The 23,757-nt window shown below is 43.7% G+C and overlaps 1 protein-coding gene across 4 annotated transcripts in view; it reads right to left on the bottom strand.

The window, feature by feature from the left end:
* Positions 1-4,949: 4,949 nt before the first annotated feature.
* Positions 4,950-23,757, bottom strand: part of LCP1 (lymphocyte cytosolic protein 1) — a 104,993-nt gene continuing 86,185 nt past the window's right edge. For 3 of the 4 annotated variants that reach the window (XM_005213674.5, XM_059892108.1, XM_059892110.1), the window contains 5 exons: positions 23,124-23,238; positions 21,951-22,084; positions 14,273-14,396; positions 9,146-9,270; positions 4,950-7,090 (listed from right to left, as the gene is read on the bottom strand). In XM_005213674.5, coding sequence (XP_005213731.1) covers positions 6,958-7,090; positions 9,146-9,270; positions 14,273-14,396; positions 21,951-22,084; positions 23,124-23,238 — 631 coding nt within the window. In that variant the 3' untranslated portion in view covers positions 4,950-6,957. 4 annotated transcript variants of the gene reach the window in all.

The following is a 23,757-nucleotide window of genomic DNA, read 5'->3' on the forward strand; positions in this document are numbered from 1 at the left end:
GGAGGCCTATTTTAATCTCTCAAATCTAGTGTAATTGGGAAAGGATAATTTAACATTGGTTAACATTTAGCTGCCTATCAACTGTAGATCTTTTAGGAAGGCTTCTACTCTTAGGACTTTCCTGGCGGTCCAGTGGCTAAGACTCCGTGTTCCCAGTGAAGGGGGCCAAGGTTTGATCCCTGGTCAGAGGACTAGATCCTGCATGCTGCAACTAAGAGATTTGTGCTAAGTCACTTTAGTCATGTCTCACTCTTTGCTGTGAACAGTAGCCCTCCAGGCTCCTCTGTCCACAGAGATTTTCAAGGCAACAACACTGGAATGGTTGCCATGCCCTCCTCCAGGGGATCTTCCTGACCCAGGGATGGAACCCGCATCTCTTATGTCTCCTGTATTGGCCGGCAGATTCTTTACCACTAATGCCACCTGGGAAGTCCAAGAGATCCCACATGTGGCAATGAAGATCCCATGTGCTGCAAGACCCAGCACAGCCAAATAATTAAATATAGATAAATAGATATTAAAAAAGAGAAGACATCTCTTTCATGACAGTGTTTCTCAAACTTAAATGAGAAAACCCATGGATTAACTGGGAATCCTATTAAACTGAAGATTCTGATACATTAGGTCTGGGGTGGGGATGAGATTTTGTTTTCTAAGCAGCTTTTGGGTGCCCCTGGCCTGAGCCTCAAACTTCGAGCAAGGAGGTTTGAACGTTCTGACTCTTAACAGGGGGCCCCTGGTCTAGCCCAGCCCAACAATGCTGCCAGCCAGATCATTAACTCTTATGCTGTATTGCACAGAACTTTAGAATTAAATATTTGCATGCATTTCTAATCCTTTAAAAAGTTATTATTCCAAAAATTATATACAGTAACTCTTTATTAACCAAAATGCTTATTTAAATGGAACTCTCCATTTTTTACATGCCTATTAATATTGGATTGGCCAAGAAGTTCATTTGGGTTTTTCTGTGAGACGGTATGGAAAAACCTGAATGAACTTTTTGACCAACCCAATATAAAAATCCCTGCCATTTTCCCAACCTGTCCCTGAGTTGTTACAGGTGAGATCGTGGGTACTGACTGGTTTATCTGTGTTTTTATGCTGGACCTAACGTGGATTACTAAGTATATGTAGACATTAGACATGAGAAAACATTTACACAATTTCCTTTTTCCTTTTTTTTTTTTGGTCACCCACGCACAGTCTCAGTTGGTAAACTCTGTTTTACAAAAAATGGGGAGAGACAACATTGTGGAAACAGCGGTCCTTGGCAGCTGAGAGTTTAATTATTGGAATTTTATTAGGAAACTGTCAGAGGAACTAGATTTCACAAGAGGCTCAGTCAGCACCGCTGACTCGTGCGGAGCATCAGCTGCGGTTATGGGATCACGGGCTGGCAGAGACGTACCATGTCCAACTCCCTAAGCAGTGCCAGCATTTAATCCGAGAGCACTGCACATCCTGGGGGCGGGGGGCAGAGAGCAAAGGTTGACGACAGCTGTACAGCTGCTGACTGATAAAAGGTAGAGTAACTGCAGGGAGAGTGGGCCTTGGAGCCACCCAGGTACACCAGGAGTCCAAGGGAATGTCTCTTCTGTATCAAGGATCAGTCCAAGATGGGCTTGTTTTAGGTGGACTGAGTTTCCTTACTTTTTACAATCGAGACCACAACTGTGCTCTAAGTCGTGTCTCACTTTTTTGCGACACCATGGACTGTAGCTGGCCAGGCTCTTCTGTCCATGGAATTCTCCAGGCAAGTATATGGAGTGAGTTGCCATCTCTTTCTCCAGGGGACTTCCCTACCCAGGGATTGAACCCCTATCTCCTGCTTTGGCAGGCGGGTTCTTTACCCCTGAGCCACCTGGGAAGCCCGTGTGTGTTTAGGTCGATAAAATCACTAGATTGGCTGAGACTTGAAAAGCCCCTCTAGTCCAGAGCATTGCCTCAGCCAGGCTCGAATGGCATAATTTCCAAACAAACAGGAATCCATCCCTTTTTAAACACTCTGCCGAAAGGTCTGTTTCGCAACTCTTCTCCCAATAACTTCTCTCTGCTTGGCATCTCTCACAGTCAGGAAACACTCGTTTATGTCTAATACAAATCAACTTTAAAAAGTTAACCAGCTCTCATTAAAAGTCCAGTAAGTCCTTGGTATTCCTGGGGACATGAGCATGACGGGGCATGGTTCCTGCCCATGTCTCACTAGTTAGAACTCAACTCTTCTGTAAAAGGTTGCTAATCTTTCCTTCAGAAATAATTTTCCCCCTGAACCCCTACAGGCTTCCCTGGTAGCCCAGATGGTAAAGAATCTGCCTATAATGCAGGAGACTTGAGTTTGATTCCTGGGTGGGGAAGGTCCTCTGAAGAAGGGAATGGCAACCCACTCCTGTATTCTTGCCTGGGGAATCCCAAGGACAGAGGAGCCTGGCGGGCTACAGTCCATGGGGTCACAAAGAGTTGGACACAACTGAAGCGACTTAGCATACACGCACATAAGCCCCCATATTTCATTTATAAATTTGTTATAGCAGGGATCACATTCTGCTTTTGATTACATCTTCCCCGTGCATATTATCTCTTTGCTGGATTAACCTGCTTTAGACAGAAAATGGAGACGATGGGAGGGGTTCAAGCCATCCTAGCTCAGGGCTCTTTGTCAAATACTTTGAGAAAACTTCAAAGGAGGATTTAAGCGTTACTTTCCAATGTTCAATATCTTTGCCAGAGCAGAAACTTGATTAAGTACCTGTTAAATGAAAATGAATGTTCCAAGCACAAGAAGTGGACACAGTCTTCACTGTGGCTTTATTTGCTGTAGCAAAGGATGGAAGCAACCTATTCATTTATCGGCCACTGGTTAGATACAGGTTGGCACAGCCATATGACAGCATACTATGCATCTGTTGAAAAGATTGAGGCAGGTCTCTATCTGCCAACATGGAGCAATCTCAAAGGTACGGTGTGACGAAAACACACAATGTTGTGTATGGCATGATGACATTTCCAGTAAAAAGATGTGTGTGTGTAACAAGAGCACAGAATGTTTCTAGAAGGATACAAACTGAGGGACTGGGACAGAGGGAGTGGTGGGCTGATGAACCAGCCCTCAGGGGATAAAAAACCCTATCTGTAGAGTCTGATTGTTTCTGTGGTGTAAATACCCTCATCCTGGCCAACTTCAAAATAATACGGTCTGACAACTGGAGCCAACTAGAACCAACATGAGCTGGCTCATAGGGGTGGGAAGGTGGCAGGCTTTCCACTATAGAGCCTTTGGTACAATTTTACTTTCTGATGTCATACATGGATAGACTAAAATGTTAATAATAAACTCTTAAATTTTGAAAGGACTTCCCTGGTGGCCCAGTGGCTAAGAGTCCGTGTTCCCAATGCAGGGGGCCCACATTCCACCCCTGGTCGGGGAACTAGATCCCACATGCTGCAACTAAGAGTTCGCATGCCCCAACTAGAGACCCCTTATACTGCAATGAAGACCTGGTTCAGCTCAGTTCAGTTCATTTGCTCAGTTGTGCCCGACTCTTTGCGACCCCATGAATTGCAGCACGCCAGGCCTCCCTGTCCATCACCAACTCCCAGAGTTCACCCAGACTCACGTCCATCGAGTCAGTGATGCCATCCAGCCATCTCATCCTCTGTCATCCCCTTCTCCTCCTGCCCACAATCCCTCCCAGCATCAGAGTCTTTTCCAATGAGTCAACTCTTCGCATCAGGTGGCCAAAGTACTGGAGCTTCCACTTTAGCATCATTCCTTCCAAAGAAATCCCAGGGCTGATCTCCTTCAGAATGGACTGGTTGGATCTCCTTGCAGTCCAAGGGACTCTCAAGAGTCTTCTCCAACACCACAGTTCAAAAGCATCAATTCTTCGGCACTCAGCTTTCTTCACAGTCCAACTCTCACAGCCAAATAAAGAATTTATCTCAAAAAAATAATCCTGAGATTACATGGGTTAAAAAAAGAAAGGTAACTAGTGGGATGTCCACTAGAGTGAAAAAATAAAAAAAGGAACTAGCATTAAAAACCTAAAAAAAAAATCTTTTAAGAAAAACTGTCCTGCTTTGATTGCTATATTCCATTGCCTTCCAGTCTGCAAGACTCTAGTTTTCTTCCCTTGATAGTATTCTGCTTACCTGCAGCTGTTCAGTCCTCCTGGTCAGGACCTATCAAGGCAGTCTTACATACAAAAGACAACACTTAGCATTAGTAACCTCTCGATATGTAGGGAAGACCACTACCTTGAATGTGTAGAAGCTGCGGGAATATTAGGCCAGAAAAAAGCCATCTCCAAAGACTGCTGCTGGAGGAGCCGGGACACACAGCTTAAGCACAAGAGCCCAACTTTCCAGTGGCTGTGTGGGTGAGGGACACCTCGGGAAGTCAGGATGTGACCAGGCCAAACAGCAGCCTACCCGAGGGAGCCAGTTACAGCAGAATTCTTCAGCACTCTGAGCATCCTCTGCACGCATCCTTCTGCAGCATCACCTCCACCAGCCAGTGTAAGGCCCAGACTAGGGAGGAGACGCCAGGGACCACCAGCCCCAAAGATTCCTCCTCAAATCACTTAGAAGCCCTTTCACACCAATCCCCAAGTCTGGATTTTGGGCACAAGTGGGTTCCATATGTTTCTGAGAATTTGTGTCTTACCTTTCATTTTGACCTCCTCGTGGTCTGACTCCCGCCAACTTACTCTTCAGCTTTCAGCTAAAATATTTCTCCTTTGGGGGTTTTCTCTGTTGTAAGCCCCTCCCACCCTGCCCTCATCAATTACTCATAGCACCTGGCAGTGGTGTGTTTTTCCTGATCAGTCTCTCTTGATCAGCTGAGCTCAAGGCCTGCCTCATTTGTGGCCATATTTCCCAAACCTGGCACATGTAGGGCCTCAGTGCATGTTGGCTGAATGAATAACTCATGAAACCTTCAGAAGACGTCCGATATGGGGAACATTTTATTTGGAGAGATCTTGATTGAGCATTATTTTATCTTCATTTTCCATTAAGGCAATAACATTCCCCCTGGAGGCAGACGGGGGGGAGAATCGTCTGGGGGCTACATTAAGTGCAGATTAAGACAAAGCCAACCACTTTGCAATCAAATGCATTAGAAATACAGATTATGGGCTAGGAGAAGCCATATCTTGGCTTCCTGAGCCCACTGACAAGGAGCAGACTGGGATAATGCATTTCAGTCTCTTTGAAAAATGACTAAGTTCCACTACACACCACCCCTAAAGCAGATACCTCCTCCATGAACACGTTCACCATGACAGAAGGGGTCTGGCATCAGTGCCCAATGCTCTGTTGCTATTTAGCCTTTGGTAAGTTTTCAAGGAAATTGCAGGCTATTAGAACTGCTCAAGAGTACAGTGTTCCTTGGGTTTTGTTTAAGAATTCTTTAAATATCCAGTAAATTAACTCTTCATAAAGCGACTGTGCCTGTTCCTAGCCAGCTTGATACCTGGCTAGGTATGTGTATATGTGAGTGTGTTGGTGGGGGTCAAGTTTGGGGTTGAGGTGGGGGCACTGTTCATTGGCACATATGACCCCTGGGCATTTGGGGGTACCAAAAAAGTAAACATGATCCTATGGCCCGGCAGACATCATATGCACTATGATCTAAGAGCTAATGAAATCAGAACAAGCAGTTCCCAGTCGCCAGATATTTAGCCACACTGTATAACTAGATCTAATAAAACATTAGTCACGCAGTTGTGTCTGACTCTGTGCGACCCCATGGACTGTAGCCCGCCAGGCTCCTCTGTCCATCGAATTCTCCAGGCAAGAATACTGGACTGGGCTGCTGTTTCCTTCTCCAAGATCTAATGCTGCTGCTGCTGCTAAGTCGCTTCAGTCATGTCCGACTCTGTGCGACCCCATAGATGGCAGCCCACCAGGCTCTGCCGTCCCTGGGATTCTCCAGGCAAGAACACTGGAGTGGGTTGCCATAATACACAGGGCTAAATGCACAGAGGCAGCACCTGAGACCAGAAACTTTGTTATGACTCCACACTGCCCTCTAGTGGTTTGCTGCTCAATGACCCCCTCCTTGAACGCTTCCTTCCACCAACAGTTAAGAATCTATCTGAAGGCATGGTATTTAAGATAGTAGATCTGGTCAGAGCCCAGATCCTAGGGTTAAAAACAGAGGGCTTCTCATTGACTGAAAAAATAAAATCTGATGACATCTGGGACCCTAGTTTTGAGAAAATGTTCTGATGATAAGTCTTCGTTCTGGAGATTAGTAAACACAGTTCTAAGAAAATGTTCTGATGATATGTCTTAGGTCTGGAGGTTACCAGACACTCTTGGGGACCCCAATACAGCCTGATTTGTCAGATGACCCAGAAGGCCCAAGAGGAGGGTGGCCAGCAGAGGGGAGCCACAGAGAGGGCAGGTTCTGCCGGGGTGGAGAGCAAGTCACAACAGGTAGACCCAGGTAGAAGGGCAACAGGAAGGAGGCTTGTAACAGAGCAAACGCTGGCCTCCAGAAGCCAGCTTTAGGCTGGTTTCACGATTCTCCCCTCCCATGATTCTCCCCTCCTGGTTCTCACCCCGAACAAGAAGGCAGACAATGTAAGCTGGTTTGAAAGATTATGTTAAAATGAACTACACTTGAGACTTCTATACCTGACTACAACGGCAAAGGCAGGAAAGGTGCCTGGGAAGTAAGATCTCTTTTTCTCTACGTTTTCAAAGAAGCAATCAATTCAATGATAAAAAAAATATTTGTAAGAGACTGGGTCTTTTGCAAAGAATAAAGCACTTTTTGTTAAATACATGAAGGCTACTTGGCGGAACAGATATACATTTTTTTTTGGAACTGTGAATAATGTCATCGAGTTGAAATTTTGGAATGGCTGACTCCTCCCGTGTTTCCCGGGGGCACCAGGCATGAGCAGCCAGAGACCCACACACACCCCCTACCCCGCCCACTGGGCCTTACACCCTCTTCATTCCTTTCCCCATGAGGCAAGCGAACACGGTCATGACCATCTTGGGGTTCACTTCCACCAAGTCTTCTGGAAGCGCATACACTCTCGCTCCAATTTTTCGGGCCATAGAGATGGCATACCTAAAAGAGAAAAGAGGAGGGATGAGGGGAGCCTGAGCAAGTATGAAGGGGACCCCTCAGGGTCAGAGTTATTGTCATTCTATATAATATATACTATACACTCTATGAAAGAAAGTGAAAATGTTGGTGACTCAGGCGTGTCTGACTCTTTGTAACCCTATGGACTATAGCCTGCCAGGCTCCTCTGTCCATGGAATTCTCCAGGCAAAAATTCTGGAATGGGTTGCCATTCCCTTCTCCAGGGGATCTTCCCGGACCCAGGGATCAAACCCGGGCTTTCTGCATTGCAGGCAGATTCTTTACCATCTGAGCCTCCAGCGGAGCCTTCTACACTGTAAACTACCTACTGTGCCGAGGTCACTCCTGGTACGGCTGCAGCCAATCAATCACTGGCTTCCTCTCGAGGTTTGTGGGCAAGTCTTAGCTTGACAAAGCTCCCAACTCCATCAAACTTGCTGTCCAGCCTCGTGATAATCACCAAATGTATCACTTGTCCTTAAAGAGCTTCCTAGCTCCCACCACTTTTGGTGCTTATTTGCTTGGGGTCTACTGTGGCAGAAAAAGTCACAGACTTGAACAAGAGTGTGTGATAGGGAAGGACCGCAGACTCCACTTCAGCTACAGAACATTGTTTACAAGGCAGAAAAAAAAAGAGGAAATGCATCTGTAATACCATGACCCTACCCATCAATTCTTTATTTTTTTAAAATCTTTTTTGGCTGCAAGGAATATGGGATCTTAGTTCCCTGACCAGGAATCGAACCCACGCCCCCTGCTTTGGAAGCTCAGAGTCTTAACCACTGGAGCTCCAGGGAATTTCACCCTGCCCCCTTTCTTTTCTTTTCTTCCCCATCCATTCTTTTCTTCCTTTTTCCATTCTAATTCTTGCCCACATGCATGTGTATTTATTTATGCTACTATAATCGTAGAATAACCAGAGTTTTATATTACACATTTTTCACATAAGATTACCATAGCTGCATCAGAATATTTTTGCTCTGTTTATAGTTACAGGAAGATAGTTTTATTCGTTGTAGTCTACTTGCAAATGAGCCCACACTATTATTATCTGGCAGTTCTTTTACTCTGCTCATTTGTTATCTAGCAACCTCTTACAATGGTTGCTCCAGAGATTCTTCATTCCACCCAAGGCCCCGTGACTCCCTCCACTCTTCTGAAATAACTTTACTCATACTTTAGCGATCACATTAATTTAAGAGCTCCAGGCAAGGGTAGCCCCATTCTTTCTCCTTGTCCATCTCTCAGTCACTTCCTCCATATTAATGATTAATGAAGTACAATTAATTTTTCCATTATAAAATATAGAGGAAAAGTTGTTCAAAAATTAGAAAACAGAACTTAAAAAATATGCATGATCTTGCCACCATAGCCATTTTTAGGATTCTATATTTGGGGCTTCCCTGGCAGCTCAGATGGTAAAGAATGTGCCTGGCATGCAGGAGACCCAGGTTCCATGGGGGAAGATCCCCTGGAGATAGGAACGGATACCCACTCCAGTAAGAATACTAGAGAATTCCATGGGCAGAGGAACCTGGCAGGCTACAGTCCATGGAGTTGCAAAAGAGTCAGCGACTACACAAGAACAACCCTCACTCTGCGTGTAACGCAAAGAGCAGCTGCTCTCAAACCAGTGACGACTCTGGCCTTGAACCCCACCCCTGCCCAGGTACATCCATGGATATTCACAAATAGGGCGTTTAACTCCGCACCCACCATGTACAAACTCTACTCAGGAAACCTCCTATAGATTTTGATAAGGAAATTAGTGTTAGGAAATTGTAGGCTTGCTTATCAGTTGGAAGTCAACTGTTTTCCATTTCAATTGTTACCAGTTGTGTTATTGTCTTGTTCCCTCTCACACCTGGAACCTTAAACTGTCACTGCACAGTAGCAGATATAAGGGTGATGGGACGCAGTAAGTCACGAGAAGGAAAAGCATCAGTAGTGAAACTGAATTGTCTGCATGGAGGCATGGGCACTCGACCCCACAGCCACCCGCTCCTTCCCTCCCTGACCTCGGGCTTGTTCACGTACTTTGCGTTGTTGAGTTTCTCTTCTTCATTCAGGTTCTCCGTCTTCAGAAGGTCATAGTTAATGGAACCTGGCTGAATGGCATCGATGAGATCAAGGACCGGCAGACTTGTGCTGATCTTCGGGTCCTGCACAGAGAGAAAGCATGGGCTTCATCAATATGCTCCCAGGTTACTTCTGTTTGGCTCAAGGAAAGTGGGTGGTTCTTTTCAATTTTTGGTTGCTCCATGTGGCATGTTCCCTGATAGCTCAGCTGGTAAAGAATCTGCCTGCAATGCAGGAGACCCCAGTTCAATTCCTGGGTAGGGAAGATCTGCTGGAGAAGGGATAGGCTACCCACTCCAGTACTCTTGGGCTTCCCTTGTAGCTCAGCTGGTAAAGAATCCACCTGCAATGTGGGAGACCTGGGTTTGAAAGATCCCCTGGAGAAGGGAAAGGCTACCCACTCCAGTATTCTGGCCTGGAGAATTCCATGGACTGTATAGTCAGGGAGTCGCAGAGTCAGACAAGACTGAGCGACTTTCACTTTCACTTTCCATGTGCCATGTGGGAGCTTAGTTCCCTGACCAGGGATGGAACTTGTGTCTCCTGCATTGGAAGTGTGGAGACTTAACCACTGGACCGCCAAGAAAGTCCCTTCTCTTTCCTTTTAAATATGAAATATACACGTCCTGGTCTGGGAAATGCCACAGTGTGGCACCTGCTATTTCAAACCAAGTGCTGTTTCTCTAGGGGGCGTCAGTAGCTTCCTGGTGGCTCACTATGCAGAGGAAACCCATTGTCTGCCAACAGGCAGGGAGTCGTTCACCCAGAGCTGTGAATGCACAAAACTCTGCTCTCTCTCTTGGGTACCTGAGAGTACAGACAGGGAGAGGCGACTGCATGTCACCATCTGAGCATAGTCAAGTCTAAACTAGAGATTTCTTGAAAAAAATTAGAGATTCCAAGGGAACATTTCATGCAAAGATGGGCTCGATAAAGGACAGAAATGGTATGGACCTAACAGAAGCAGAAGATATTAAGAAGAGGTGGCAAGAATACACAGAAGAACTGTACAAAAAGGATCTTAATGACCCAGATAATCACGATGGTGTGATCACTGACCTAGAGCCAGACATCCTGGAATGTGAAGTCAAGTGGGCCTTAGGAAGCATCACTACAAACAAAGCTAGTGGAGGTGATGGAATTCCAGTTGACCTATTTCAAATCCTGAAAGATGATGCTGTGAAAGTGCTGCACTCAATGTGTCAGCAAATTTGGAAAACTCAGCAGTGGCCACAGGACTGGAAAAGGTCAGTTTTCATTCCAATCCCAAAGAAAGGCAATGCCAAAGAATGCTCCAACTACTGCACAACTGCACTCATCTCACACGCTAGTAAAGTCTTGCTCAAAATTCTCCAGGCTTCAGCAATACGTGAACCGTGAACTTCCAGATGTTCAAGCTGGTTTTAGAAAAGGCAGAGGAACCAGAGATCAAATTGCCAACATCCGCTGGATCATCAAAAAAGCAAGAGAGTTCCAGAAAAACATCTATTTCTGCTTTATTGACTATGCCAAAGCCTTTAACTGTGTGGATCACAATAAACTGTGGAAAATTCTGAAAGAGATGGGAATACCAGACCACCTGATCTGCCTCTTGAGAAATATGTATGCAGGTCAGGAAGCAACAGTTAGAACTGGACATGGAACATCAGACTGGCTCCAAATAAGAAAAGGAGTACGTCAAGGCTGTATATTGTCACCCTGCTTATTTAACTTCTATGCAGAGTACATCATGAGAAACACTGGACTGGAAGAAACACAAGCTGGAATCAAGATTGCCAGGAGAAATATCAATAACCTCAGATATGCAGATGACACCACCCTTATGGCAGAAAGTGAAGAGAAACTAAAAAGCTTCTTGAGGAAAGTGAAAGAGGAGAATGAAAAAGTTGGCTTAAAGCTCAACATTCAGAAAACGAAGATCATGGCATCCGGTCCCATCACTTCATGGGAAATAGATGGGGAAATAGTGGAAACAGTGTCAGACTTTATTTTGGGGGGCTCCAAAATCACTGCAGATGGTGACTGCAGCCATGAAATTAAAAGACGCTTACTCCTTGGAAGGAAAGTTATGACCAACCTACATAGCATATTCAAAAGCAGAGACATTACTTTGCCAACAAAGGTCCGTCAAGTCAAGGCTATGGTTTTTCCTGTGGTCATGTATGGATGTGAGAATTGGACGGTGAAGAAGGCTGAGCGCTGAAGAATTGATGCTTTTGAACTGTGGTGTTGGAGAAGACTCTTGAGAGTCCCTTGGACTGCAAGGAGATCCAACCAGTCCATTCTGAAGGAGATCAGCCCTGGGATTTCTTTGGAAGGAATGATGCTAAAGCTGAAACTCCAGTACTTTGGCCACCTGATGCGAAGAGTTGACTCATTGGAAAAGACTCTGATGCTGGGAGGGATTGTGGGCAGGAGGAGAAGGGGATGACAGAGGATGAGATGGCTGGATGGCATCACTGACTCAGTGGACGTGAGTCTGAGTGAATTCCGGGAGTTGGTGATGGACAGGGAGGCCTGGCGTGCTGAGATTCATGGGGTTGTCCGACTGGACACGACTGAGCGACTGAACTGAAATGAAGTCTAAACACCTCATACCTCGAGGGTCCAAATCAGAGTCAATTCTAACCAAGAAACAAGACACAGGACCCCTGCAAGATGTTAGGTCTCCAGCACAGGCCCTCTGCAGAGGTACAAAAATATTAAAAAAAAAAAAAGAAAGAAAGATCAGAAGGGTAGGGACTTCCTTGGTTGCAGTCCAATAGTTAAGACTCCCCCAATGGAAGGGGTAAGGGTTCGATCCCTGGTCGGGGAACTAAGATCCCACACGCTGTGCAGCACGGCCAAGAAATAAAAATGAATGAAATAATTATAATAAAACAACGTAAAAAATAGGATGGGTCCATTTTTACTTATTTCTGGGTAATATAAGTGAAAGTCGCTCAGTCGTGTCCAACTCTCTGCAATCCCATGGACTACAGCCTACCAGGCTCCTCTGTCCCTGGAACTCTCCAGGCAAGAATACTGGAGTGGGCTGCCATTTCCTTCTCCAGGGGATCTTCCCAACCCAGGGATCGAATCCAGGTCTCCTATATTGCAGGCAGACTCATTACTGTCTGAGTCACCAGGGAAGCCCAGGTAATATAAGACCTACCACAAAATTAAAATCAATATACATATAACCATTTCTAATTTCCATTATTAGCCAGAGCTTCTATCTCCATAGAATTTTTTGGTGAAGAAGCACAAGGAAAGCAAAATGGAGAGACTGGAGTTTCAGCTTCTTCCCTACTTTCTTCCCACAGTCTTGGGGGGCTGATGGGCAGCGAGATGGTCAGCAGTCAGCAGCGTTCATAGGTGAGGGGGGACCAGGACTGTTTCTACAGTGGCTAATGGGGGGTGGGCTATGCTCATTTTTTTAAAGGTTTCACTTAAAATCCCAGTCTGGTGCTCTGTGATGAGGACAGGGGGACGGGAGGGAGGCTCAAGAGGGAGGTGATATATGTATTATTATGGCTCATTCACATTGTTGCACAGCAGAAACCAACACAACATTGTAAAAATTAAAAAACAACAAAAATAAATCGTGTTTCTTTCTTTTTTTTTTTTTTTTGACCAATTCTGTAATGCCTTGGTGAGAAGACAGGAGAAAATTCACCCTGAGCATCACAAGTAGAAAAAAAATTATCAAACATTCCGAAGAGGAACACCCCAGAAACTGCCAGGTAATGCAAAGGGCTGCATTCCTGTAAAGTGGCAGCTGTTCTACCAAGAGACGCACTCCCGGGACTGTTTAACCATCGTGTCATAGCCACGGTCACGTGATCTACAGATACACTCTGCTCTAGAACCTCACCTTGCAGGGAGAGGTGCTTTCCATTCCCTAGTGGACACCACCTGCAATTACTAGCTGTGACTTCAGGAGTTAAATGAGCCCCCAGATTCCTCATTACACAATCAGGAAAATGGTGGGACTTCCCTCGTGGATCAGTGGTTAAGACTCCATGCTTCCATCACAGGGGGCACAGGTTCGATCCCTGGTCAGGGAACTAAGATCCCACATGCCACGCAAAGCGGTAAAAAAAAAAAAAAAAAAATCAGGGAAATGGTAACGCTATCTTCACGATATCTGTGAACAAGAAGGCCTTACAAACAAGAGGGCCCTGGTCCTTAGAGTGCAGTCCATCCTGGGAGCGCCCTTCACCACCTTCCCTGATCTCTTTCTGGAAAGATTTGTTCATGTTGATCACCAGTCTCTGCTTCAACCGCTGCTCAGCTCTTCAGACCAAACAAATGGTAGGTGGAGGGCAGACAGAGCTGGCTGTTTCCTGTGCTGAGCTCACAGAGTCCAGGCGCCCCTGGTATAGCCCAGCCCAGAGATACATCCCTTGCCCTTTCTGGGAGGGAAGAGATTTTCACTTTTCTCTTGATTTTGAAGCAGAGGATCGACATCATGACAAACTGCCTCATCCACCCTGTTAATATAACTCTGAAGGGGTCCCTCCCCCAATCTTGACCTTTAAATAGAGAAAATGTAGTTACGACGGGACGCCGACACTATACTGTGGATCAAGTGCTCAGGGCCCTTGAGAAAGAATCCAGCTAATGTTTAAAACATGAGACGAGAAATGTAATAAAATATAATGCTGTTATTAATAAAAACGGGATTTGGATACACGTACACAATTTGCTTTTTTTCTTAAAAAAAAAAAGAAAAAGAAAATACCCCATGGGAGATCTTCTAGCATTTTACATCTCACCCTCATCATGTTAACAATCTGAACCATGGAGCTGTGCATGCTTAAAAAAATACTATATTTTATATTACTTTGGAAGAACGATGCCTAAAATCCCTTATAAAAAATGACTGGGTTTTTTAAATTAATTATTAGGGAGGAAAATGACAAGAAATTTGTCAATGAAACGGCCTATGAACATCAAAACAATAATGGGTCATTCAAGCAAAATCAAAATGGGAGGGGTGCCTCAAAGACCTCATACTGAAGGTCACTCTTGAAGACAGAGTGAAAGCAATAAAGATCAGCATAAAGCTCAGGGGGCCGCGCGGGAGGCAAAGCACGTTACCTTGAAACTAGAGATGCATGAATTCTTCTCCGCTTCCTTCAGTGTTTCATTCACCCAGCTGACAATAGTGTCATCATTGACCTTCTGCCCGCCTCCAATGTCTTCAAGAATATTCAACGTGTACCTGAACAAAACCAAGAATGACTTCTGGAGAAAAGTCACTAAAGAATTCACAATTGTATAGCACAGGGAACTCTTCTCCATACTCTGCTGCTGCTGCTAAGTCGCTTCAGTTATGTCCAGCACCGTGTGACCCCATAGACAGCAGCCCACCAGGCTCCTCCGTCCATGGGATTTTCCAGGCAAGAGTACTGGAGTGGGGTGCCATTGCCTTCTCCGTCTCAATACTCTATAATGACCTAAATGGGAAAAGAATCTAAAAGACACTGGATATATGTATTTGTATAACTGAATCACTTTGCTGTTCAGCAGAAAGTAACACAACATTGTAAGTCAACTATACTCCAATAAAAATTTAAAAAAATATATGAAGAAGAATTCACTATTCACAGAGTTGCCAGCATAGAAGTTTTTATTTTTTCCTGTCGCAGAAGATGGCCTGGATACCATTGCAGTTGAGGAACAAAGAATATGTAATAACACTAGTTCCTTTTAGAATAACAAAATAGAACTTTATATGTAGAGTGTGATGCAGAGCAAATACCACCGTCATTGTGGGAAGGCAAAGCAGAAGGGAAGCAAGGAGAGAAAAATGAAGCAAAGGCTTTGAACCAGTGGTGCTTTTCTTAAAGGAACCATGAAAATCAAGGAACAATTCAATGTTAGGCAAGCCCACAGCCCAAGCACATATATTCAGACAAGACTATCATTCAAAAAGACATATGCACCCCTATGTGCAGAGCAGCACCATTCACAATAGGCAAGACATGGAGACAACCTGAATGTCCTCTGATAATGGATAAAGGAGACACACACACACACATACACACAGGAATATTACTTGACACAAAAAGCATGAAATAACACATTTACAGCAACATGGATGAAACTAGAGGTGATCGTACTAAGTGAAGTAGGCCAGAAAGAGAACGACAAACACCATATGATATCTTTTATACGTGGAATCTAAAATATGACATGCATGAACCTATCTACAAAACAGAAACAGATTCACAGACACGGAGAATAGACTTCTGTCTGCCGAGGGGGAAAGGGGTGGGGAAGGGAGGTATTGGAAGTATTTGGGGTTAGCAGATACAAACTGTTAATTATAGAATGAGATAAACAACAAGGCCCCACTCTATAGCACAGAGAACTGTATTCAACATCCTGTGACAAACCACAATGGGAAAAATATGGAAAAGAATGTATAAACATACATATATATATGTGCATATGCATGTATACCCGAATCACTGCTGTACAGCAGAAATTAACACAGCATTGTAAATCAGCTACAGGTCAATAAAAAAGGAAAAGCCCGACCAGCTAACATAAGAAAGAAAAAACATAAAAGTTTCCCTGGTATAAGACAGAAGTAGAAATTAATCTCTAGTTAATCTCTAGTTTGAGAGTAGGAACGATGGTATGGGGAGGGAGGAGGGAGGAGGGTTCAGGATGGGGAACACATGTATACCTGTGGTGGATTCATTTTGATATTTGGCAAAACTAATACAATTATGTAAAGTTTAAAAATAAAATAAAATTAAAAAAAAAAAAGAACTGCCTTTGAGACACACGATTATGAGAAGTGTGGTGGTGGGGAACATTACGATGCTTCAAACTCTTAAAATTCCAGGGAGCAGAGAAGGCTCACCATTCCCCAAGCTGATCCCTCTCAAAAGGGAAATAGAGAGGCAAGCAGCGAGCAAGTGGGCAGGTCGGCTGGCCTCAGGGTTCAGTCTTGTTAAGGGGGAGAGGGAGGTGGTCAAATTACCCACGAAAGACTAGGGTTTCAGTGTGCGTCGTCCAAACTGAAATTCAAGTCTCCAGCCTGTCTGGAGGGCCTCCCTAAATGAGGTCACCCTCCGCCCGGGGTTTTGCTTACATAACCCATCGGGTGTCTTCCTCCAGTTAACGCTTCTGTGGAAAACACCGGCCTTCATGATCTCCCACACAGCTTTCAAGTGTTATCTCTGAAAAAGGAGTAATGACCCACTTTCTTCAGATGAAAGCACTTCCCCATCACTGGTGATGAGGAGGAAAAGAGCTTCTGCAACTTGTCTTTAGCAAAAAATAAAATTCGGTGGGGGGCTCAGTGGTAAAGAATCTGCCTGCCAAACTAGAAGACATAAGCGATGCAGGTTCAATCCCTGGGTTGGGAAGATCCTTGGGAGGAGGAAATGGCAACCCACTCCAGTATTCTTGCCTGGAAAATCCCACGGACAGAGGATCCTGGCGGGCCACAGTCCATGGGGTTGCAAAAAGTCAAACTCAACTTGAGAGATTGAGCACGCACACACGTACGCTTATTGTTGATTCACTTTGCTGTATAGCAGAGCCGTCTATGGGGTCGCACAGAGTCGGACACGACTGAAGCGACTCAGCAGCAGCAGCAGCAGCAGAAACTAATACAACTGTAAAGCAATTATACTCCAATAAAGATTAAAGAAATGAAATGGCCCCATGAGTCCCAGCTTTAGGCTGGGCCTCATCCAACAGCAGGGGATGGATGGGATTTGGGGCTGGAGGGGCTGTGATTATGACTTTCGTGCTTTCCTGCCATGGAACTGTGGTTTATTGATATAATATGTGACCCGGAGGGGCAAACCTAGCTGCTTTGTTTTTCACAGACCTATCCCCAATTCGCTGTCCACAGCCTCTTTGATGTGGAGAGAATTCCCTCCTTTGCCTGCTGCAGACTCGCGCTCCTTTGCTGGAGTCTACTGTTGCTGTCTGCTGGCAGTCTACTTGCCTCAGGCTTTTGTCTCCAAATGTACACACACGCAATCTGCCAGCTTTCCAATCTGAGAACAATTTCCAGGCTACTGAAGGGGAAAGGGAGGTTTAGGCTCTCATTTGTTTTTAGGGGGGAAATGACATGCCATTTATTGTCCAGATAAATGACCAAATGAACACATCTGTGCAAACCAGTGACGTAAATTTCAGCTAGAACTGGCTCTAAATTTATTAGATCTGTTAATATGTGGCACACAGAGAAAGAAAAAAATCCCCTTCTGCTGGAATTTACATAATCAGTCATTTCATCACCTTCAACAGTAAGGAATTTCTCTGTGCACTTTCTTATACGAAATTATTATTATTATTTTTTAATCTTTTGATCATGCCACACAGCATGTGGGATCTTAGTTGCCTGATAGGGATCAAATTGTGCCCCAAGCATTGGCAGCTTGGAGTCTTAACCACTGAACCACCAGGGAAGTCCCCACAATTCTTATACAGTAAAGATTCATGAGAAATAGGACTTATTAACCAGGAAGAGAGTCAGCTCAAACTAGCCCTTGTTATATATATATATATACCAGCCTTGTTGTTGGGTCACATTTTTATAAAACTCAAAACAAAGATCATATTACAAGGTGATTTTCAGATATTATGAAATTCAAAATAGAATAGAGTTGGCCTGAGTATTTTTTTAAGTCACTAAAACAAAATATCAAAGATGCTTTCATCTCCAGACCCAAGAGTCAATTTAACTGTGGCAACTAAAAAGACTTTGGTTTTGGTTTTCAAAGCAATCAGTACCAAAAGCCATTCTGTTAAGAATTAAACACACACGGGAAATAAAATAGTGGGGAGTTCAGAAGGCGTTTCTGAAAATACACTGGTAAGAACAGCTCTTAGGAACTTTCAGCAATGTTCTAGATACAGGCATTGTAACAGGGACTACAGTTAAAGCTGCTTTAGCTCTGGTGTTTTCTGTGCCAGAGAAGCCTATGACATCTGCCTTTGATCATTAAAGAGATCCCAGTTGAGAAAAGGGTAATGGAGCATCATATTTGATAAAGCAAATGTAAATCAGGTAGTGATTATGATCACTTCTGACCACCCTCCATCACCTGGGAACACTGACATAATTACTCTGAGGACCATTATAAATATTAGGACCTGCAGACAGTGGCCTGGGAATAGAGCTTCTGTGCTTCAGGAAATGACAACCCTTGTCTCTGCCATTACATTGTTAGATATAATGTAATGTGACATATGGTTTCTGGGGCTTCCTTCCAGGTAGAAAAATGAATTAAGTCATTCTAACTTAGGCTCTCGGAGAAGGCAATGGCAACCCACTCCAGTACTCTGGAAAATCCCATGGGCAGAGGAGCCTGGTAGGCTGCAGTCCAGGAGGTCGCTAAAATTCAGACACAACTGAGTGACTTCACTTTCACACATTGGAGAAGGAAATGGCAACCCACTCCAGTGTTCTTGCCTGGAGAATCCCAGGGACGGGGGAGCCTGGTGGGCTTCCGTCTATGGGGTCTCAGAGTCGGACACGACTGAAGTGACTTAGCAGCAGCAACAGCAGCAGCAACATAGGTTCTAATTAAGGAATGGAAGACGTCAGCCTGCTCAGGGATATCAGTATAGCAGGAAAAGAGCAAAGCATATAAAAGTGAACAAGTTAATGCTTACAGCTTTGCTATCTAGAATTCTCCCCAGGCTCATGCTTTTGTACCAAAAATTGTTTACTTTTCTCATCATTTATCTTGCATTTGTGTATCTTATTATATTCTACTATTGATAATTTGTCCACAGAGCTCTCACATTTTAATCAAATTTATATTTGGCTCTACAAGGTATGCACATGAGTTTGAGTGAACTCCAGGAGACAGTGAAGGACAGGGGAGCCTGGTGTGCTGCAGTCCATGGGGTTTCAAAGACACGACTGAGTGACTCAACAACAACTAAAAGGTATCTAAAGTTCTCTGTTATAGAAGTAGCAGGAAATTCTGCTTCTGGTCGTGATGGAATAACAGGAATCAACTGACCCTTCTGCCTTAAACACATAAAACCCAATGAAAAAATATGAAATGGTGTTGTCTAGACTGGATGACAGAAAGCACAAAACAGGGGTCCCTGAGAAGGAAAACGAATGTGGTGAGCCCTAAGATTGTCCCAGCTGATCGCACAGAGAATTCCCAGGCTGCAGTGCAGGGCAAGAGAACTCAAACAGAGCATGACAGTCTCGATGAGCTGACGGGACAGGGTTGAGAACTCAAGGAAGCCACGGTGCTAGAATGTGTGTGGCAGAAGAGCAGAGAGAAGAGAGCTGCCCAGAGAGTAGAGTCATCTCGAACAAAAGCTCCAGAGATCTTCAGAAGTTCTGCCTCGAGTGCTTAGCAGAGTGCGACTTGGTGCATGCATTTGAGCAAATACACTGAGGCTGGGAAAAGAACTTGCAGAAATGAATGGGCAGAGCAATCCTTGGAGTTCACACAAGCGCGGGATACATCTGGCTCCCACCAGTCAGAGTAGACAAATCTCATGATATATGGAGCATCAAATAAAGTACTCAGATGAGATTATCTCAGTATTGAGAAGCAAAATGAGCTCGAGATTAATTAAGATTTTAAGTGAGCCCCCAAAGAATCAAATTTTGTTTAAGTAACGTAACTGCATCCCACCAGTCCATCCTAAAGGAGATCAGGCCTGGGCGTTCATTGGAAGGACTGATGTTGAAGCTGAAACACCAATACTTTGGCCACCTGATGCAAAGAGCTGACTCATTTGAAAAGACCTTGATTCTGGGAAAGATTGAGGGCAGGAGGAGAAGGAGATGACAGAAGATCAGATGGTTGGATGGCATCACTAACTCAATGGATATGGGTTTGGGTAGATTCCGGGAGTTGGTGATGGACAGGGAGGCCTGGCTTGCTGTGGTTCATGGGGTCGCAAAGAGTCAGACACAACTGAGCGACTGAATTGAACTGCATCCCAGTGGCTCAGAGGGTAAACCGTCTATCTGCAATGCAGGAGACCCAGGTTCGATTCCTGGATTGGGAAGATCCCCTGGAGAAGGAAATGGCAACCCACTCCAGTACCCTTGCCTGGAAAATCCCATGGACGGAGAAGCCTGGTAGGCTACAGTCCATGGGGTCGCAAAGAATCAGACACGACTGAGGGATTTCACTTTCTTTAAAGGAATACAGAAATATCTAGCAAATGGCAAGGTAAAATTCACAATGCCTTACATACAGCGAAAAATCAGTAGGCATTCCAGGAAGCAAGAAAGTATGAGCCATAGTGAGGTTAAAAATCAATTAATAGAAACAGAAGTAGCAGTTATTGTACTTATATTCTATAGCTCAAGAAGGTTAAGAGATATAGGAGATGTCAAAAAGACCTAAATCAAATTTCTACATATGAAAACTATAAAGTCTGAGATGAAAAACATATATACCAAATGGAATTAATGGTAGACGTTGTAGAAGAGAGTAGTGAATTTAAGACAATAGAAATTATCCCAAATGAAACAGAGAAGAAAAAATGAAACATAAAAAGATGACCTGAGTATCAATGAATTCTGGGACAACTTCAATGATCAAATACTTAAGAGTCCTGAAAAACTAGGGTGGGTGGATACAGGAGTCAAATTTGAATAAATAAAGGCCAATGTTTTTCCAAATTTGATGAAAATTGTAAACCCACAGATGCAAGAAGCTCAACAAACCTCAAGTGCAAGAAACACCAAAGTACATCATAATCAAACTACTTAAAAGCAATGATTAAGAGAAAATCTTGAAAGAAGCCAGAAAAGAAAAGACATGACCTACGGAGGAACAACGAAGTTAATGGCAACCCACTCCAGTATTCTTCCCTGGAGACTCCCATGGCCAGAGGAGCCTGGCAGGCCATGGTCCACAGGGTCGAAAGCAGACACAACTGAAGCGACTCAGCACTGAGGAACAAAGATAAGAAATACAATAGATTTATCACTGGAAACAATGCAAGCTAGAAGACAGTGAACACTACCTTCAAAATAACGAAAGAAAAAACTATCAACCTAGAATTCTACACTCAGATAAAATACCTTGCAAAAATGAAATAAAGAGTTTATCAGACATATAGAAGCTGAAATAATTCCTTGCCAACAGATCTGCACCACTAGAAATATTTCAAGTAGAAGGCAAATGGTATCAGATAGAAATCTGGATCTATAGCATGAAAAGAGAAGCACCCGAAATAACAGATAGGTAGGTAAATATAGCATATTTCCCCCCTTTATTTTGAAAGTCCCTTTAAAGGATAAGCGACTGTATTTACATCAATCAGTTAAAAGTTAGAGGATGGGGGAAAAACATATCATGCTAAAACTAATCAAGAAGCTGTATCACTATCTGGAAAAACAGCTTTTAGAGAAAAAGAGTATCATCAGGCATAGGGTAACTCCACATGAAAAAGGGTGATTCATTAAGAATTAAGGTTGTTATGACAAGCTTAAATGCTGATGAACTTGACAATAGAATTTCAAAGTACCTGAAACAAAACTGATAGAAATGAAAGAAAAAACAAACAAACAAAAAGCAGGACATGCCCAGCCCCCGCCTCCCCCACTCCTTTGGGTTTCATTTTAGCTTAAAATATAGTTTTACTGGATTAAATCACATTCCTGAAATTTGCTAGTACTTTTCTAGATTAAAAAATACATTCAGTCAAACCGATATTGTAAAGCAACCATCAATTAATTAAAAATAAACAAATATAATTAAAAAAATAAAGAATTTGTTCAACAAAATGCCATTTCCCTGAGCTGTATTACCTTCTCATTAACTGCCAGACCAAGGCCAACGTTAGGGTGCGGTTTCCTTCATTGAGGTCTTGTCCCCCAATGCCAACCAGGGAGAACTTTGCTTGATTCTTCCCCAGTTCCACTGCATAGTTACAATTCTCAAGCTGTTAATGGGCAGGAAACAATCTAATGTCATCATCTCTTTGATGATAAATACCAGAGGAAGTAAGATGATAAAAATAGACACAAAATGAAATAATAAGGTCAGACTGAATAATCTCTCAAGTCTCTAGTTCAGCAATTCTAGGATTCTAAATTAGTCAAATAATTTTCCATCTTTTTAAAAAATTTTATTTGGCTGCACCGGGTCTCAGTTGGGGCATGCAGGATCTGGTTTCCCAACCAGGACTGAAACCCCAGACCCCCTGCAATGAGAGCTTGGAGTCTTAACCACTGGACCATCAGGGAAGCCTGATTTATTTCCACCTTTTCTTAAAGAGTGCCACTCACTCTCATCAAAAGAAAAAAAAATATTCATAGTATACCAGGTGTAAAGCCAAAATGAGTTATTATGATGACCATTTTCATGGCTCTATCCCATGACATAACTAGAAAGCCATACTAAATAACCTGTCTATAATATCCCTAAAATAGTTGCATTTGTAGAGACTGACCTGGAAAATCCAGATCCTGTAAGCACACAGTAGACCGACATATGGGATGGGTGTTCCCGTGGCTACGATTCACGGATTACTGGGTCACAGGGACGATAAATGGTGGGAAATGTTCGTGCCACCCCCATGGCTGTGGCTGCTTTTACAAAACAATGTGTTCTCACTAGACATACTATTTGTACATGTCAAACTGTTAGCACAGGTTTCGATCCTTTAGAAAATTAGAATGAGGATCTTGCTGGAGGGAAAGGCACCCCACAGCTCTGCTTGCTCTAATTATCTTAATTAGAATTTTTACATCATGACGCTTAAAGACATCCAACACAGAATTATAAATAAGCAATCAGCTGAAATAATGAACTCCCTTTAATAAAAACCACTCAGGTTTCTGATTGCTGTACTCTTAAGTTAATCCCTGGATAAGCATTTCTTATCTGAGCTTGGCTTCCTGATAAAAGTATTCACACAGTGCTCTTGTGGGCTTATGACTTCATCTGACGACCAGAACCTCACAAGAGTCATCATTTACCTTCTTCATGTTACCCCCCAGTTTGGGGTATGGTGGTTTGTTTACTCTGCTCCAGTCAACAGGGACTTTAATCTTTTCATAGAGCTGGAAGATGACCAGGGCATCTGATAAGTCACTAAATGAAAACAAACACAAAGAATTCTCAGATACCCAACATTTATGGAGGGCCTGGAGCGGGCCAGGCAATTCTTTACACATTAGTTCAAGGAACATTCCCAGCAACTTGGCCACATGTATCAGTCACTTCATCTTTAGAGGGGAGGAAATTCTGGCTCAGAGAAAGGGAGGGAGCTTCCTAGAAGAGTCCTCCAGGTGTGACCACTAATGCCTCTTCAGCAGAAACATACATTCTCCAGAAAAATAAACAGCTCCAACAGCATTGGAGACACGCCCACAAACTGAACATTTACTGTTTGGCCTGCTTGTGAGCAGATCTTGGGTAGATGTGTCATAGAGTCGATTTGTTCTTTTGCTGCTGGATTATGAGTTTTGTACAGTAAGTCCCCAACATATGAACCTTCAAGTTGCAAACTTTCAAAGATGCAAATGTATGTTTGCATGTCCAATCACATAAGTCAGAGCACGTGTCTGGCATACATTGTCATGCGCCTGCACCCTCTACAAGTGGCTATGC

The sequence above is a fragment of the Bos taurus genome, chromosome 12, assembly GCF_002263795.3.
Source record: "Bos taurus isolate L1 Dominette 01449 registration number 42190680 breed Hereford chromosome 12, ARS-UCD2.0, whole genome shotgun sequence".
NCBI classification, from domain to species: Eukaryota; Metazoa; Chordata; class Mammalia; order Artiodactyla; family Bovidae; genus Bos; species Bos taurus.